This window comes from Gorilla gorilla, chromosome 7 (assembly GCF_029281585.2).
Source record: "Gorilla gorilla gorilla isolate KB3781 chromosome 7, NHGRI_mGorGor1-v2.1_pri, whole genome shotgun sequence".
Lineage (NCBI taxonomy): Eukaryota > Metazoa > Chordata > Mammalia > Primates > Hominidae > Gorilla > Gorilla gorilla.
In genome coordinates this window covers 78,296,037-78,315,644 of record NC_073231.2, presented here as the reverse complement: position 1 = coordinate 78,315,644, position 19,608 = coordinate 78,296,037, and the positions used below count along the sequence as shown (strand labels likewise).

The 19,608-nt window shown below is 40.9% G+C and overlaps 1 protein-coding gene across 4 annotated transcripts in view; it reads left to right on the top strand.

The window, feature by feature from the left end:
- Window positions 1-19,608, top strand: part of HGSNAT (heparan-alpha-glucosaminide N-acetyltransferase) — a 58,879-nt gene that overhangs the window by 13,349 nt on the left and 25,922 nt on the right. For 3 of the 4 annotated variants that reach the window (XM_031013699.3, XM_031013702.3, XM_031013701.3), the window contains exons 3-9: window positions 5,075-5,211; window positions 5,423-5,544; window positions 7,947-8,016; window positions 14,513-14,582; window positions 15,930-16,039; window positions 17,655-17,731; window positions 19,059-19,089. In XM_031013699.3, the coding sequence (XP_030869559.3) occupies window positions 5,075-5,211; window positions 5,423-5,544; window positions 7,947-8,016; window positions 14,513-14,582; window positions 15,930-16,039; window positions 17,655-17,731; window positions 19,059-19,089 (617 nt within the window). Of the gene's footprint in view, window positions 1-5,074; window positions 5,212-5,422; window positions 5,545-7,946; window positions 8,017-11,099; window positions 12,867-14,512; window positions 14,583-15,929; window positions 16,040-17,654; window positions 17,732-19,058; window positions 19,090-19,608 lie in introns of those variants that run through there. The other variant, XM_055349168.2, reaches the window with a different exon arrangement.

The following is a 19,608-nucleotide window of genomic DNA, read 5'->3' as shown; positions in this document are numbered from 1 at the left end:
ACACGCTGGGTAATGATCAAGTTAGGGTAGTTAACATTTCCATCACCAAAACACTTGTCATTTCTTTGTGGTGCGATGGTTCAAAATCATCTCTTCATCTATTTTGCAATATACATTACATTATTGTCAACTGTAGTCACCCTACTGTGCCATATGTCACCAGAACTGATCCCATTGTAACTGTGACTTTTACACCTGTTGACCAACCTCCATATCTCCTCTTCCCCACTAACCTCTATTTACTCTCTACTTCTATGAGGTCACATTTTTAGCTTTTACATACGAGTGAGATCATGTGGTATTTGTCTTTCTGTGTCTGGCTTATTTCACTTAACATAATGTCCATTAGGCTTATCCATGTTGCTGCAAATGAGAGGATTTTATTCTTTTTTATGGCTGAATAGTACTCCTCTGTGAATATATTGCACATTTCTTTGTCCATTCATCAGTTGATGGATAGTTAGGTTGATTCCATATCTTGGCTATTATGAATAGTGCTGTATTAAACATGGGAGTACAAGTATCTCTTTGACAAACTGATTTTCTTTTCTTTTCTTTTTTTTTTTTTGAAGGATGAAAATGAGATTGATCTTTATTGTAGAATCCAGGCCAGGGGGCTGCTTTGAAGGCAAGAATTTCATGCTAGAAATTCCTTATTAGCCACACAAACTTCTTGTAGCAAGATAGACTTGTATTACTTTTTTTTTTATTATTATACTTTCAGTTTTAGGGTACATGTGCACAACGTGCAGGTTTGTTACATATGTATACATGTGCCATGTTGGTGTGCTGCACCCATTAACTCGTCATTTAACATTAGGTATATCTCCTAATGCTACCCCTCCCCCCTCCCCCCACCGCACAGCAGGTCCTGGTGTGTGATGTTCCCCTTCCTGTGTCCATGTGTTCTCATTGTTCAATTCCCGCCTATGAGTGAGAGCACACGGTGTTTGGTTTTTTGTCCTTGCGATAGTTTGCTGAGAATGATGGTTTCCAGCTTCATCCATGTCCCTACAAAGGACATGAACTCATCCTTTTTTATGGCTGCCTAGTATTCCATGGTGTATATGTGCCACATTTTCTTAATCCAGTCTATCATTGTTGGACATTTGGGTTGGTTCCAAGTCTTTGCTATTGTGAATAGTGCCGCAATAAACATATGTGTGCATGTGTCTTTATAGCAGCATGATTTATATTCCTTTGGGTAATCCAGTAATGGGATGGCTGGGTCAAATGGTATTTCTAGTTCTAGATCCCTGAGGAATCGCCACACTGACTTCCACAGTGGTTGAACTAGTTTACAGTCCCCCCAACAGTGTAAAAGTGTTCCTATTTCTCCACATCCTCTCCAGCACCTGTTGTTTCCTGACTTTTTAATGATTGCCATTCTAACTGGTGTGAGATGGTATCTCATTGTGGTTTTGATTTGCATTTCTCTGATGGCCAGTGATGATGAGCATTTTTTCATGTGTTTGTGGGCTGCATAAATGTCTTCTTTTGAGAAGTGTCTGTTCACATCCTTCGCCCACTTGTTGATGGGGTTGTTTGTTTTTTTCTTGTAAATTTGACAAACTGATTTTCTTTCTTTTGGATCTATACCCAGTAGTAGGATTGTTGGATCATGTGGTAGTTCTATTTTAATTTTTAGGAACCTTCATATTGTTTCCCACAATGGCTGTACTAATTTATATTCCCAACAACAGTGTGTAAGAGTGCCCCTTTCTCCACATCCTTGCCAGCATGCATTATTTTTTGTCTTTTTGACAGTAGCCAATCTAAATAACTGAGTTGAGGTGATATCTTATTGTGGTTTTGATTTACATTTCCCTGATTATTAGTGATGTGCATTTTTTCATATACCTGTTGGGATTTTTATATCTTCTTTTTTTCCCCTGATACGTAATAGTTGTATATGTCTTTTGAGAAATACCTATTTTGATTTATTGCCCATTTAAAAAATGAGCCTTTTTTTTGCTATTGAGGTGTTTGAGTTCCTTATATATTCTGTCAGATGGTAGTGTGTGAATATTTTCTCCCATTCTATAGCTTGTTTCTTCACTCTGTGGATTGCTTCTTTCACTGTGCATAGGCTTTTTTACTTTAGTATAATCCCATTTGTCTAGATTTGCTTCTGTTACCTATGCACCAGTGTCATGCAGTGTTTCCCCCATGCTTACTTCTAGTGGTTTCATAGTTTCAGGTCTTACATTTAAGCTGTTAATCCATTTTGAGTTGGTTTGTGAAAGATATGAGAGATAGGGGTCCAGTTTCATTCTTCTACATGTAAATATCCAGTTTCCCAGCACCATTTATTGAAGAGACTGTCCTTTCCTCAATGTGTGTCCTTTTTTTTTTCTTTTTTTGAGATGGAGTTGTGCTCTTTTTGCCCAGGCTGGAGTGCAATGGCACATCTCTGCTTACTGCAGCCTCTGTCTTCCGGGTTCAAGTGATTCTCCCATCTCAGCCTCCTGAGTAGCTGGGATTATAGACACCCACCACCATGCCCGGCTAATTTTGTATTTTTAGTAGATATGGGGTTTCACCATGTTGGCCAGGCTGGTCTCGAATTCCTGACCTCAGGTGATCTGCCAGCCTCGGCCTCCCAAAGTGCTGGGATTACAGGCATGAGCCACTGTGCCCAGTCACCTACTTTTTTGATGTAGGCATTTATTGCCATAAACTTCCCTCTTAGAACTGGTTTTGCTGTATTCCATAGGTTTTGGAATGTTGTGCTTCCATTTTCACATGGAAACAACATTTTTAGTTTTAAATTTCTTTTTACATTTTCTCAAGAAAATTTTAAATTTCTTTTAAATTTTTTCTTTTCTGAGACAGAGTCTCACTCTTTCGCCCAGGCTGGAGAGAAGTGGTTTCTTCTCAGCTCACTGCAACCTCCACCCCCTGGGTTCAAGTGATTTTCCTGCCTCAGCCTCCCAAGTAACTGGGATTATAGGTGCCCACCACCATGCCCAGCTAATTTTTAAAATTTTTTCATTGACTCATTGGTTATTCAGGAATATGCTGTTTAATTTTCATGGATTTGTACAGTTTCCAAAGTTCCTCCTGTTACTGATTTTTAGTTTTATTCCATTGTGGTCAGAAAAGATAATTGATATGATTTTGATTTTTAAACTTTGTTTAGACTTGTTTGCTCCCTTTAGGTCTATTAATAATTCCTTTATATATTTAGTTGTTACAATGTTGGGTGCATATATATTTATAACTGTTACATCTTCCTGCTGTATTAATCATTTTATATGGCCTTTTATATAATGGCCTTCTTTTTCTCTTTTTACAGTTTTTGGCTTAAAGTCTATGTCTTTTGTATTAGTACAGCTACTCTTGCCCTTTTTTGTTTCCATTTTCATAGAATACCTTTTTCCATCCCTTTTCTTTGAGTCTGTGTGTTCTTAAAATTGAAGGGAGTCTCTTGTAGGCAGCATACAGTTGGGTCTGTTTTTTTTTAATCCTTTCAACTATTCTATGTCAGCAGAATACATTTTTGAATTAATGAAGCAATAGAAGAAACAACAAGCCAGATTAGTATGGCTATATTAAAAATTTAAAACTTATAATTGAAAACATAATATAGCAGGATGAAACAGAAAGCACTAGAATGGAGAAATATTTGAGAGGGTTAAAAGTTTAATATTATAGTATATGAGGACATATTTCTAAGATTATGTCAAGGGAACTTGGTATGTAAACAGTGTTTCACACTATAGGAAACAAAATAACAAAATTATTGAATTATTTAATTTGTGATCATTTTAAAATATAATCTTAATGCTGTGATATAAATATCTAGTAACTGAACAAAAAGTGATTTTAAAATCCTAGTAAATTTTTGCTAGGATAATATATTGCTTTAATTTGATTTATTTAACTAATATTTGGTCATTTGTAAGGGGAGCTATTAAAATGACTATTTTTTTAATCCAGTAATCTTACCCTTAGAAATTTGCTTTAGAGAAAGAATTGAAAAGAATAAGAACCTTGGCCAGGCATGGTTGCTTATGCCTGTAATCCCAGCACTTTGAGAGGCTGAGGCAGGTGCATCACCTGAGTTCAGGAGTTCAAGACAAGCCTGGGCAACATGGCAAAACCCCATCTCTACCAAAAAGTACAAAAAACTAGCTGGGCGTAGTGATGCGTGCCTGTGGTCCCAGCTGCTTGGGAGGCTGAGGTGGGAGAATTGCTTGAGCCTGGGAGGTGAAGGTTGCAGTAAGCTGAGATCATGCCACTGCACTCCAACCTGGGTGACAGAGTGAGACCCCATCTCAAAACAAAAATAAAACAAAACAAAAAAGTAATAAGAACCTCATGTGTAGGTCTTTTAAAACACATAATTTATATAGCAAAAACAATAAATAGATTAAAAAAGCTTTGAAACCAGCCTAAATACTCAAAGTATTTGATGGACTAGAATACATATATTAAGTTACAAATATGCACATTAGATAAAATCATGGAAACTTACTTGTTAATATTAAATAAAAACAACAGAATGCAAGACTTAATGTATGTTCTACTTATTAATTTGTGAAGTTGTACCTATGAAGATTGTACAATTCCATAGTGACACAGTGATTTTTTTTTTGTTTTGTTTTTTGTTTTGAGACAGAGTCTTACTCTCTTGCCAGGCTGGAGTGCAGTGGCGCGATCTCAGCTCACTGCAACCTCCTACTCCCTGGTTCAAGCGATTCTCCTGCCTCAGCCTCCCAGGTAGCTGGGATTACAGGCATGTGCCACCACGTCCAGCTAATTTTTGTATTTTTTAGTAGAGACGGGGTTTCACCATGTTGGCCAGGATGGTCTTGATTTCCTGACCTCCTGATCCGCCTGCCTTGGCCTCCCAAAGTGCTGGGATTACAGGTATGAGCCACTGCGCCCAGCCCAGTCATTGTTTTAGTACAAAATAATAGGTTAATTTAAATTATTGAAATGTAGAGGTTTTTTTATAAGTATGAAGGAAAAGTCATGTCAAGATCTCCAGTTGGATATTTATGTCCTCCAGCAATCAACAGATGTTGAAAAACCCCTGGCAGTTGACCTGTTGTGCTTTTATTTACAGTGCTTGTTTCAGGTTCTGGTAAACGTTCCTCGGAGTCCAAAAGCAGGGAAGCCTAGTGCTGCAGCTGCCTCTGTCAGCACCCAGCATGGATCTATCCTGCAGCTGAACGACACCTTGGAAGAGAAAGAAGTTTGTAGGTTTGTGCCTGCTTTGTTGTGATCTAAGTTAAGTCTGCATTTTCTCTTTTTCTATTTTGGTTTTAGCTTTTTTTCTCTTTACAGTATTTTTCTTTATCTTTTCTGGTCCGTACCCAGGAACATGTATTATTCTGCCTCCATGATATTAGCAAAATCCAACTTCTTATTTTCTAATCTAACCACTTGTCTTAATTTTACCTAATCTTTGTAGGTTGGAATACAGATTTGGAGAATTTGGAAACTATTCTCTCTTGGTAAAGAACATCCATAATGGAGTTAGTGAAATTGCCTGTGACCTGGCTGTGAACGAGGATCCAGTTGATAGTAACCTTCGTACGTATATGTTCTCTGCTGATTTTCACATTTGCATTTTCAGAGGTTTCAGTTTTTGAGTACTGTTTGTAAAGCAAAACAGTCCATGACGCTTTCTGTAATTGAAAACCTAAATCTTAGGTCATTGATGAGCACCACTCCCCCCAAAAAATCCACATAAATTATAGGTTATTTCTACTTAGTTATGGTATATTTAAAATGTTTATTGTATTATCTGTATATAATAATACAATTATGTGACATTAAAAAATTATTTATTGGCCTGGCATGGTGGCTCATGCTTGTAATCCCAGCACTTTGGGAGGCCAAGGCAGGCAGATCACTCGATCTCACAAGTTTGAGACGAGCCTGGGTGATGTGGTAAAACCCCGTCTCTACAAAAAATACAAAAATTAGCTGGGCCTGGTGATGCGTGCCTGTAGTCCCAGCTACTTGGGAGGCTGAGGTGGGAGGATGGCTTGAACCTGGGAGGCAGAAGTTGCAATGAGCCAAGATTGTACCACTGCACTGCAATCTGGGTGATAGAGCCAGACCTTGTCTCAAGAAAAATTATATGATATATCAATACATTCTCATAGTTTTTAGTTTAATTATGAAGCATTAATAAGCCAAAAAAGTTAATGCAGTGGAAAGAAACTAGAAATAGGGTAATTGTCAAATATCTCTCCTTGTTTTAGGAGTAAGGGTATAGTATTTCCTGTATATCTTCTGCTGCCAGTCCAGAGGTCCTCTTAGGTTAAGGAGGGATCATTCATTGTCTAATAACCCCACTGAAGAAAATCTGCCATTCGGAACTCCCCATTAGGTAACAATGTATGTGCTGCCTTTTGAAAGGCAGTAACAAATCCCTGTGGTGTGAACAAGTACTGTTCACAGGGAAGCAATTAAAGACTATGAGGTTATATCAAAAGAACGCAGGATCCGATATGAAAGGGCCAATGTAGGACAATTTAAGCATTAAGAAGAATAATGTATGTAGTGGAAGAAAAATAATGGATGTATAAAAACCATGAGGTCATATGAAACTAAAATGAGCAAGGTCTGCCTTCCCAAAGAAAACAAAAACAATGCTTTGTCTTTATAGGTAATCAGGGCACCTGATGTTAACTGTGTGATTTAAAATTGTCAGTTGAAAGGAGAGATTTAAGCATTTATTTTGCCCGTTTTAACTGTAATTCAGGGTAACCAAAGATAGTCCCTGTTGAGGGAAAATTCTGTGGAGAAGAATTCCAGGTAATAAATACAGCAAAAGGGCAGGATATGTCGCAACCCTTAATGAAGTAAGTGATTGTGATTCAGGCATATACTATATGAGTGGATGAAACCACGAGGTGAAGGGGAATTTTTACCAGCTGAACACATCCACCAGTCATGGGGCAACCGCAACAGGTACACTTTCAGTGTTGGCCAGGAAGTTATTGTTAATTTCATATGACATTGTGTTTATATAACAAAAGGCCTATTTCAAAGATACTTTTAGTTTTGAAATAGTTTTAGATTTGTAGAAGTGTTGCAAAAAGAGTTCTCAAATATCCTTCACCTAGCTTCCCCTAAACCCTAAACTGTAAAATCACAGTGTAATTATCCCACATACTATTACTGAAACCAGCAGCTTAACATTGTTCTTAACATTGAACATAATATTGATACAGTACTGATTGGGGTTATTTAAATTTCTCTAAATGTCCCTTTTAATATCCTTCTCCGGTGCTGGATTTGAGGTAGGATCCCACACTGCATTTAGCTTTCAGATCTCCTTTGTCTCCTCCAGTCTAGGATAGTTCCTCAGTCTTTCTTTGTCTTTCATGACCTTGATGGTTTGAAGGGTAATGTCTGGTTATTTTGTCAACTGTCCTTGATTTGGATTTGCTTGATGTTTGGTGTTTTCTCATGAATAGGTAGAGGTTTTGCATTTTTTAGTGGTATACAGCAAAAGCGAGGCTGGGTCCTTCTCAGTGCCTTGTGTCAGGAGGCACACAGTGTCAGGCTGTCTTTACAAGGGCTTTAGAGACACATCCTGAAGTATGTAGGGATGAAATAACATGATGTCTTGGATTCCTAAAGAAATAGTTTAGCCAGAAAAAGCGGGACATGGGGGTGGGTGGGTAGTTATAGATGAAGCAACGGGGACAATATCTTGATAATTCTAGGATTTGGGTGATGGGTTATATATAGGTTGATGGTACCATTCTCTGTGCTTTTGCTTATGTTTGATAATTTTTATAATGACAATTATCACTCCCTTCAGGGTGAGCATTCTCAATTACTTATAGGAAATTCAGCATGAGAATATAGGCTTCCCCTCACTGGTTTTCATTTATAGATTAAATGTAATGATGTGATGTCTTTGATGTTCATGATGACATTTTTGGGGGCTAATGTGTTTTCTTCTCTTTTTCTAGCTGTGAGCATTGCATTCCTTATTGGTCTTGCTGTCATCATTGCGATATCCTTTCTGAGGCTCTTGTTGAGGTAAGATATTTGGGGAGGACGCCACTGGAAAGGCAGAGTATAGAAATAACACATTCAGAAGGGGCAGCTGTCACCCTCAAGTGGCCATATTCTTCGATGATATGAACATTTCTGTGTCCCCCATGTCCATCCAGTGCTAGGCTTCAGGGACTCATGTAGACTAAGACGTGGTCTCTGACTTTAGGGAAGTGATATTAAAGGTGCTTGTGGATTTTTGCCTTCCTTCCTCCCACATGGCTGAAGAGGAAGAAAATGCTTGAGAAATCATTATTTCCTAAAGCATCCAACTTTTTAGCGAGCAGAAGTGGCTCATGACAATTTTAGGAGGAGGTCGCTGCACTGAACTCCCTTCCCCCTCTCTGGCCCTGAGCCCTGAGGCACCTTCTAGTCCAGCTGCCCAACCTCTGCCAGCCCAGGCATCTGGTGGCACAGATGTATGCCTGGTGGCTGTTCTTCTGGACCTCGCACGGACTCCCTGTCCCTTGGTTAGTTTGTTAGCCAATGTGGAGAAGGGACTGGTCCTGCTCTGCGTGGTGAACAGCGATTCTGGTAAGAGTGAATTAGTAGACTAGAAAAAGAAAGTAAAAGAGATCCAGTTTTAATTAACTTTCAAAGGAAAGTTTTTTTCATGTTTTAAAAAGAATAAGAGTGAATTTTCTCATGCTTATCTTGTTAGGGTCTCAAGAAGAACCACAAGGTTTTATTGGTGAGCAATATCCAAACTGAAAGAATGAAAACCTAACCTCTAAGTCGGCTAGTGTGGGAAACCCTGAAGCTTTGGGGAATTTCTGCACTGTGATACTCTAGCTTTGTACATCTTAGAAATAGTATAATTCCATGTGTGAGGACCCCAACTGTGTATAGGGTAAAAGAACCACACGTTGCCCAGAAGCCGGTGTGTAACCTGTTTTTTAGGGATAGAGGAAGATTCTAGCAGTGGAGTTTCATTTCTTTGAGTTAAGGTATTATCTCATCAACCTTTTGATAAAATGCAAATGCTATTTCAGTATATCAGGATGCTTTTCACGTGAATGGATCTATTATGGATTTTTTTTTTTTTGAGACAGAGTCTCACTCTTGTCATCCAGGCTGGAGTGCAGTGGTGCCATTATGGCTCACTGCAGCCTTGACTTCCTGGGCTCAGGTGATTCTCCCACCTTTGCCTCCTAAGTAGTTGGGACTACAGGCATGCATCACCATGCCTGGCTAAAGGTTTTTTTTTTTTTTTTTGTATTTTTAGTGGAGACGGGGTCTTGATATGTTGCCCAGGCTGGTCTTGAACTCCTCGACTCAAGTGTTCCATCTGTCTCTGACTCCCAGAGTGCAGGGATTATAGGCATGAGTCACCACACCCGGTCATATTACATGACTTTTTAAAGTAATTGGTAGCTAGGCCAGGTACGGTGGCTCACGCCTCTAATACCAGCACTTTGAGAGGCCAAGGTAGATGGATCACTTGAGGTCAGGAGTTTGAGACCAGCCTGGCCAACATGATGAAACCCCATCTCTACTAAAAATATAAAAAGTAGCCAAGTGTGGTGGTGGGTGCCTGTAGTCCCAGCTACTCAGGAGGCTGAGGCACGAAAATTGCTTGAGGTTGCAGTGAGGTGGGAGGGAGGTTGGAGGTTGCAGTGATCTGAGATTGTGCCACTGCATTCCAGCTGGGGACTCTCAAGAAAAAAAAAAGTAATTGATAGCTGAGATCAAGCATTTTCAAAGGGAAGAGATTCCACCTTGCCCCATGTGGAACTGAAACTACTCTTTGCACATGATGCTGCCCTTCCAGCCTGCGGGCAGAATGCTCTTCTTGACAAAGCAGGAGTCCCTTATTCCTCGCCCCCTCGCTTTCCAACATACCCAGGGAGGTTCAGATGACTGTGAGCCAAAAAACAACCAGAAAAAGTCGAGAGAATAAAGAGCCCCTCTCTTTTTCACTTAGGCAACAGGCATGAACAAGAAAATTAAGTATTTTTGTTTTATTTTTAAAAATCTTAACTTCTCGTTTTCACCTTTTTTTTTTTTTAATTTTTTGAGATGGAGTCTCACTCTGCCACGCAGGCTGGAGTGCAGTGGTGTGATCTCTGCTCGCTGCAACCTCTGCCTCTGGGTTTTAAGAAATTCTCTGCCTCAGCCTTCCAAATAGCTGGGATTACAGGCACGTGACACCATGCCCAGCTAATTTTTAGTAGAGATGAGGTTTCAGCATCTTGGCCAAGCTGGTCTTGAACTCCTGACCTCGTGATCCACCTGCCTCTGCCTCTCAAAGTGCTGGGATTACAGGCGTGAGCCACCATGCCTGGCCACCCTTCTTTAGATGTGTCTGTTTTAACATTTTACATGTGATGGTGATGTTATCCATGTTGAATAAACTAGAAATCAGAGTTGAGTTGTGAGGGAAAAAGAGAAATTGCAAATGTATGCCTTGGGCATATGGATCATATTTGGATACTGAATTGAACCACTGAACTATAAAAACATGTTATGAAACAGGGAAACTGAACTGGCTATGTGACGATATTAAGGAATTACTGCTAACATTTAAAAATGTGATAAGGGTATTGTGGTTATGTTTAGAAATAAAAATAGTCCATATCCATTAGAGATACATACTAAATTATTTTTGCATGAAATGATATGATGTCTAGGATTTTCTATAAAACAATCCGAGGCAGGAATGAGGGACAGTGGGTGAGAGGACATATGAAGTAAGACTGGCCATGTGTAGACACTTGTTGAAGCTGGATGATGGAGGTCCGTTATTCAGGCAAACCCTGTGTTATTGTGCTTTGCTTTATTGCACTTCACAGATATTGCATGTTTTACAAATTGAAGGTTCGTGGCAACCCTGCATCCAGCAATTCTTTTTTTTTTTGAGACGTGGTCTCATTCTGTCTCTCAAGTTGGAGAGCAGTGGTGCCATCACAGCTAACTGCAGCCTTGACCTCCCACACTGCAGCCTTTTGATTTAAAGCGAGAGACATGCAGCCAGACACCATGGCTCACACCTGTAATCCCAGCACTTTGGGGGGCCTAGGCAGGTGGATCGCTTGAACTCAGGAGTTCGAGACCAGCCTGGCCAACATGGCGAAACCCCCATCTCTACTAAAAATAGAAAAATTAGCTGGGCGTGGCGGCGCACGCCTGTAATCCCAGCTACTCTGGAGCCTGAGGCAGGAGAATTGCTTGAACCCGGGAGTCAGAAGTTGCAGTGAGCTGAGATTGCTCCACTGTACTCCAGCCTAGGCAAAGGAGCTAGACTCTGTCTCAAAAAGAAAAAAAAGAAAAAGAAGAAAATGAAACAGCCTTACTGCTGATATGGAGAAAGTTTGAATGGTCTGTATAGAGGATCAAACTATTCCCTTAAGCCAAAGCCTAATCCAGAGCAAGGCCCTATCTCTTTTCAGTTCTGTAGAGACTAAGAGAAGTGAGGAATCTGCAGAAGAAAAGTTGGAAACTAGCAGAGGTTGGTTCAGAAGGTTTAAGGAAGGAAGCCATTTCCATAACATAAAAATGCAAGGTGAGGCGGCAAGTGCTGATGGAGAAGCTGCAGCAAGTTATCCAGAAGATCCAGCTAAGATAATTGATGAAAGTGGCTACACTAACAACACAGTTTCCATGCAGATGAAACAGCCTTCTATTGGAAGAAGATGCCATCTAAGACTTTTAATAGCCAGGAAGGAGAATTCAAAGCTTCACAGGACAGGCTGACTCTCTTGTTAGGAGCTAACGCAACTGGTGACTTTAAGTTGAAGCCAATACTCATTTACCATTCTGGAAATCCTAGGGTCCTTAAGAATTATGCTAAATCTCCTCTGTCTGTGCTCAATAAATGGAACAGCAAAGCCTGGATGACAGCATATCTGTTTACAGTGTGGCTTACTGACTATTTTAAACCCACTGTCGAGACCTACTGTTCAGAAAAGAATATTTTTTTCAAAATATTGTTGGTCATTGACAATGCAGCAAGTCACCCAAGAGCTCCAATGGAGATGTACAAGCAGATGAATGTTGTTTTCATGCCTGTAACACAATATCCATTCTGCAGCCCATGGATCAAAGAGTAATATTGATTTTCAAGTCTTACTATTTAAAAAATAGGTTTTTATAAAGCTGTATAGCTGCCATACATAGACAGTGATTTCTCCAATGAATTTGGGCAAAGTCCATTGAAAACCTTCTGGAAAGGATTCACCATTGTAGATGCCATTAAGAAATTTGTGATTCATGAGAGGAAGTAAAATTATCAACATTAACAGGAGTTTGGAGGAAGTTGATTCCAGCCCTCATGGATGACTCGGGGGTTTAAGGCTTCAGTGGAGGAAATAACTGCAGATGTGGTGGAAATAAAACTAGAATTAGAAGTGAAGCCTGAAGATGTGACTGAATTGCTGCAATCTCATGACAATACTTGATCAGACAAGGAGTTGCTTCTTATAGATGAGCAAAGGAAGTGGTTTCTCAGGATGGAATCTACTCCTGGTAACCACGTTGAGAACATTGCTGAGATGACAACAAAGGATTTAGAATATCACATAAACGTAGTTGGTAGAGCAGAGGCAGAGTTTGAGATGATTGACTCTAATTTTGAAAGAAGGTCTAACTGTGGGTAAAATGCTATCAAACAGCATCACGTGCTACAGAGAAATCTTGTGAAAGGAAAAGTCTGTGGCAAACTGTATTGTCTTGATTTCGGAAATTGCCACAGCCACCTCGCCCTACGGCAGCCACCACCCTGACCACTCAGCAGCCATCAATATGGAGGCCAGATCCTCCACCAGCAAAAAGATTAGGACTTGCTGAAGGCTCAAATAATCATTAACTTTTTATTAGCAATACATTTTTAAATTAAGGTATGTAAACTGTCTTTTTGTGCATAATGGTATTGCACACTTAATAGACTATAGTATAGTGTAATATGTAACTTTTATATACACTGGGTCACAGAAAATTTGTGAGAGTCACTGTATTGTGATATTGGCCTTATTGTGGTGGTCTGGGACCAAGCCTGCAGTGTCTCGAGCTATGCCTGTACTGGTTTCTCTGCTTCTGTGTAACTGTTCATGACCAAAAAATAAAAGGGGAAAAAATCCTATGCACTGGATAATTTGTTTATGCCATGGTAGGGTATACTTTTCAAAAGATTTCTTCCCGGGTAGAAATCTCATTTTAAAGAAAAACCAGTTAATATATTTATCTTTTGTTAGTCATGTAAATCAATTTAATGTTATCTGGATATCTTTCTTTTCTTTCTCTCTTTTTTTTTTTTTTTGAGACAGAGTCTTGCTGTGTCACCCAGGCTGGAGTGCGGTGGCACCATCTCGGCTCACTCCAAGCTCTGCCTCCCGGGTTCACACCATTCTCCTACCTCAGCCTCTTGAGTAGTTGGGACTGCAGGTGCCCGCCACCATGCCTGGCTAATTTTTTTGTATTTTTAGTAGAGACAGGGTTTCACCGTCTTAGCCAGGATGGTCTTGATCTCCTAACCTCGTGATCTGCCCGTCTTGGCCTCCCAAAGTGTTGGGATTACAGGCGTGAGCCACCGTGCCCAGCCTGGATATTTTTGAATTAAAGCAACCATATTAAAAAAGAACCCAGTACATTAACTATTTGAATCACCCCAAAGTTGCTTTCAAGTTTTCCCAGTGTGCACATATGCATTTTTGTTTGTAATTGAATGTAAATGTTAGGTTTTTGCTTTTTGTATTTAATAGTTTATCTTTTTTTTTTTTTTTTTGAGATAGAGTCTCGCTCTGTTGCCCAGGCTGGAGTCCAGTGGTGTGATCTCGGCTCACTGCAACTTCCCTCCGCCTCCTGGGTTCAAGCAATTCTCCTGCCTCAGCCTCCTGAGTAGCTGGGATTACAGGCGTGTACCACCACATCTGGCTAATTTTTGTATTTTTAGTAGAGACATGGTTTCAGCATGTTGGCCAGGCTGGTCTCGAACTCCTGACCTCAAGTGATCCACCCACCTCGGCCCCCCAAAGTGCTGGGATTACAGGCATGAGCCACCATGCCTGGCCTAATAATTTATATCTTCATCTTAATGTTTCTTTGTGTGGGCAGAGCCCACATTCTTTTGCTTTCATGACTGTGTCACATCCTATCACACAGCTGTCATATTCTGTGTTTAGTCATCCTTGTTTTGAGTAAATTTGGTTGTTTCCAAGTTTTTGCTATTTTAATTTTAATAGTATTATTAGTGAGAATCCCAGCCACGGGGAATAGTTATCTCATTTACCTTCTGAAGTCTTTAATGAAAGCTCTGTCATCATTCCTGTTTTATTGATGAGGAAACTATGCTGTCAGAGTTGAGTATTTATAGGTAGAGCTGCTGAAAACTGTGATTTCTATTTTTATATTGTTAAAAAATTTTTAGAATGTTTAATTACTTAGTAATATAGAATATGAGCTTTAATTTTATTTCCATATAATATCCAATCATTTAAAAAATTCTGCCAATGAAAATAAATTAATTGAGGCCTTTATTTATTTTCAGTTTGGATGACTTTAACAATTGGATTTCTAAAGCCATAAGTTCTCGAGAAACTGATCGCCTCATCAATTCTGTAAGTTATGAGATGCATAGTGTATTGCCCAGATGGTTTTCTAAACTTGGAATTTATAGTTTCTTATTTAATCATTATTGTCCAGTTTTATGTTTATATTGAGGAAGGCCAGGTTGTAGGTCCTGTATTCCTAATAGAGAGCAGCCCTCTCTTCAGCTGCTGGGAAGGGCTCCATCCCTTCTCTTGCTTCAGTGACGTTGGAACGTTCCGCTCTATCAGGATACCTGAGGTAGAGACATCTTTCACTCTGCAGGCAGCATTGTTGAATCAATCCAGTTAAGTAGAGAGTGTCAAAGTTAAAACAAAGAAATAAGAGACAACAATATTAAATCTATAAATGCTGATGGCCTCCTCTAATGATTTAAATATGTCATTAAATTTTTGTTAATAAATTCAGGCTCATTTATGGGGATGTTGGCTTCTGTGCTTGTGCTAGATGCACGTATGACTAGTTTTTTTTGGTGTCATTTATCAACGTGGCCACTGGCAAACTCAGTAAAAGGCAGGAAAAGCTGATAAAGTAGAAAACCAGACCTCTAGATGGGATCTTTACAAAAGCAAATCCAAGTATTGTTTAGAAAAACTTTTTTATTTTTTGAGACAGGATCTTACTCTGTTGCCCAGGCTGGAGTTCAGTGGCGTGGTCTCAACTTGCTGCAGCCTCAACCTCCTGGGCTCAGATGATCTTCCCACCTCAGCTTCCCAAGTAGCTGGGACTACAGGTGTGTGCCACTCCACCTGGCTAATTTTTGTATTTTTTGTAGAGACAGGGTTTCACCATGTTGCCCAGGCTGGTCTCAAACTCTTGGGCTCAAGAGATTTGCCCACCTTGGCCTCCCAAAGTGCTGAAATCACAGGTGTGAGCCACTGCGCCTACAGAAAAACTATTTTTTAGCTTTCTAAACTATTTTTAGATTTCTACTATATCACATTCTTTCCTAAAGAAATAAAAAATTGATGCCGGTTGCGGTGACTCACGTCTGTAATCCCAGCACTTTAGGAGGCTGAGGCAGGCAGATCATGAGGTCAGGAGTTTGAGACCAGCCTGACCAACATGATGAAACCCCATCTCTACTAAAAATACAAAAATTAGCCGGACGTGGTGGCGCATGCCTGTAATCACAGCTACGCAGGAGGCTGAGGCAGGAGAATCGCTTGACCCCAGGAGGTGGAGGTTGCAGTGAGCCAAGGTCTTGCCATTGCACTCCAGACTGGGCCACAGAGCGAGACTCTGTCTCAAAAAACAAAACAAAACAAAACAAAACAAAAAAAGAAATCAAAAAATGACAAAATGAAATTTACTCCTTAGCATTATGAGTTGTCATCTTTCTCCCTTTTTTTCTGAAGGAGCTGGGATCTCCCAGCAGGACAGACCCTCTCGATGGTGATGTTCAGCCAGCAACGTGGCGTCTATCTGCCCTGCCGCCCCGCCTCCGCAGCGTGGACACCTTCAGGGGGTATGTGGGCCTCCCTGTAGCACAGTGGGTGCAGGTAGTCACAGGACTACATAATTGTACATACACACACTTTTAGCTTTTAAGGACTTTTACATATCTTTTACTTTCTAGGCTAGGAAGGATTTCTTGGATGTAAAAGTAAACTCTGCAGCCTCTCCAATCTGGAAGACCATCATGATCCTCAGTGTCTGTGTTGACAGAGGAGTAGTGGATGAGGCCAGAGCCAGTGTCCACTTGGATACGTGGTCTGCTGAGTGAAGGGCATTTTTATTTGGGCAAGTCGCTGTTACTTGGGGCTGCAGACTGTATCCCATGTCCAGTCAGTAGCTTGACGGCTCAGAAGATGCACTAGTCTAGCGAGGAAACACCAGCATGTGGCAGAGGGAGGGCTGATCCTGCGCTGCTAGCAGAGTGACTTGAGTATCAGGCCCTCGTGCTAGCAAACGCCTAGCCCTGGTAGAAGAACAAAGGCCAGGACTGAAATCTGAAAATAAAGTTTAAAAACTGTATAGCGAAGAATAAATACACAGGTATCAGCTCTTTTATTTCTACATACTGAAGCCTTCTGAACTCTAGTGACAACCCTATAACTTTGCCCCAGTCTCACCAGAGCCCTGAGTGCCCTGGCAGATAGATTGGAAGCAGGTAGTAAGAACAATATGATCATAATGAAACTTGCTAACAATTCTGGAGTTCTCATAATGTGCCAGTCACTGTTCTAACTCGTCTTAATTTATTTAATCTCTTAGTAATCCTATGAGATGTATACTTTTAATGTGCCTGATTCACATTAAAAGTAAAAGAAATTGTGCTGCTGAGTGAAGTAACTTGCCCAAGCTCACTCAGCTACCAAATAGGAAAGCCAGGGTTTGATTGCAGGCACTTGGGTTACAGAGTCTCCCAAATTAGTCTGTTGACACCTAAGGTCAGCACCCTCAGCATTCTGCACAGTTAGCCTCAAACAGTAGCACATCCGGAATCTATTACTCTGTCTTTTAGATTTCCATTGCTACTTTTGGAGATAAGATGGTCTCAGATAGACAGGAACTAACATTTATTAAGTGTCTAAAATATGCTGGGCACTGGTTAGCTGCTGTAAAATACATCATTCTCCTTAAAAGTCACATGTGGTTAGGGCACTTTCTTTTACAGATGAGCACACTGAGTTTACTGATGAGAACCTTGCCCAGGGTCTTATGGCTAATGACAGAAAAGGATCCAAGATTGGAATTCTGAGCTCGCTGACTCAGCTGGCTGTGTGCCTTCCACCAGAGTTCTTTAACCCGAGACATCTAAATAATTAGCACAAAACTGAGTTATTGGAAATATTTTGCTATGTTTTCAAGTTATATAGTTTAAGACTGCAGTATACACTTTGGTTAAGACATCATGTTGGCAGTGTTGGCAATGGTCCTAACTGTAGTGCATGGTCCTAATTGCAATGATTAGAAAATAATCGCTTCTTGGCCTTGATGTCTCATCTTGTGTAATAAAATGCTCAGTAGAATTGCATTGTTGCATGATTGCACCTTGTGAGTATAAATATGTCTTCAGTTCAGCCCTTCCTTTTCACATAGCAAACCCTGAAAGGCTTCTCTTTGTTGGCTTCTTCTAGGATTGCTCTTATACTGATGGTCTTTGTCAATTATGGAGGAGGAAAATATTGGTACTTCAAACACGCAAGTTGGAATGGTAAGATATTTCCTAAAAGTAATGTTGCTTATATACGTCCTTCACAGAGCTTCAGGGCAGGAGAATCACTCAGCATTCTCCCTAGAAACTCCAGAAATGAGCCCCAGCAGCCTCCTCTGAGCCACTGAGCTCCTGCTCCCTCCTAGGGTGACCTGTAGATGATTCTGCGAGCCCTTTAGTTTTGTTCCTCCTTTTGTGTGCTGTGAATCTGTAAAGCTTCACTGTAATAACAGACTCTAGAAGTTTCTGCTGTGGGACTGAGGGACTCTGCAGAATATGTTATGGATTTGGTTGTAAATGATCATGGTCATATTCTAGATATGCCTTCTATTACAGCCACCGTGCTCTTGGGGGCTCTGTCTTCTAGGACTTATGGTCCTTTTTGAGATGGCATTGAACTAGGATTGGTCTGAGTGGTGGTGAATAATATCTGTAAGTCTGGCTTGGTAGTTGCTTTACGAATGGATTAGTGCTTCTTAAACATAACAAACGTGTCTACATATTTCTAGTTTGGTTTTCCTGTGTCTAGTTATGTTCATAGGAAGTGTCCCAGCCAGGTCCAGTGCTTGGTTGCAGAGTCTCAAGGAAGAGTTTGTGAGTTTACTTTCTTTTTTTAAAGGCAGAGTCTTGCTTTGTAGCCCAGGCTAGATTGCAGTGGTGTGATAATAGCTAACCACAGCCTCGACCTCCTGGGCTCAAGCAATCCTCCCACCTCAGCCTCCTGAGTAGCTGGGACTACAGGTGTGTGCCACCATACCTGGCTAGTTTTTTAAAACAATTTTTAGTACAGATGGTGTCTCACTCTGTTGCCCAGGCTGGTCTCAAACTCCTGGGCTCAAGCGATCCTCCCACCTTAGCCTCCCAAAGTGCTGGGATTACAGGTGTGAGTCACACCACACCTGGCCTATGAGTTTTCTTTTTCTTTTTCTTTTTTTTTTTTTGAGATGGAGTTTCATTCTTGTCACCCAGGCTGGAGTGCAATGGTGCGATCTTGGCTCACTGCAACCTCTGCCTCCCAGGTTCAAGTGATTCTCCTGCCTCAGCCTCCCAAGTAGCTGGGATTACAGGTGCCCGCCACCACACCTGGCTAATTTTTGTATTTTTAGTAGAGACGGGGTTTGATCACGTTGGCCAGGCTAGTCTTGAACTCCTGACCTCAGGTGATCTGCTCGCCTCGGCTCCCCCAAAGTGTTGGGATTACAGGCATGAGTCACTGCGCCTGCCCTGGGTTTACTTTCTATACCAGTGTGTAATGAAGTCCACACTAGATTTAGGAGGTATTTGTATTCTAGAGTCCTTTTGCTTATGCTTTGTACTTGTTCTGCAGGGCTGACAGTGGCTGACCTCGTGTTCCCGTGGTGAGTTGCCGGTCTGCCCTCTTCTCTTCTACGGGTTGACTCCAATCTCCTGTTTTTCAGATGATGCTGGAGCCTCTCTTCTGAGACGGGCATGTGTTATGTGGTTAGGAAGTCCTTCCAAAAGTCCTGTTACTGGATAGTTCTCATACTTGACACAGTGCCTACACGTGTGTATAAAAGAGTGATTTGGGGCCGGGCGCGGTGGCTCACGCCTGTAATCCTAGCACTTTGGGAGGCTGAGGCAGGCGAATTACCTGAGGTCAGGAGTTCAAGACCAGCCTGGCCAACATGGTGAAACTCTGTCTCTACTAAAAATACAAAAAATTAGCTGGGTGCAGTGGCACGTGCCTGTAATCCCAGCTACTCGGGAGGCTGAGGAAGGAGAATCACTTGAACCCAGGAGGCGGGGGTTGCGGTGAGCAGAGATCACGCCACTGCACTCCAGCCTGGGTGACAGAGTGAGACTTCATCTCAAAAAAAAAAAAAAAAAAAAAAAAAAAGTGATTTTGTAGGGAATAT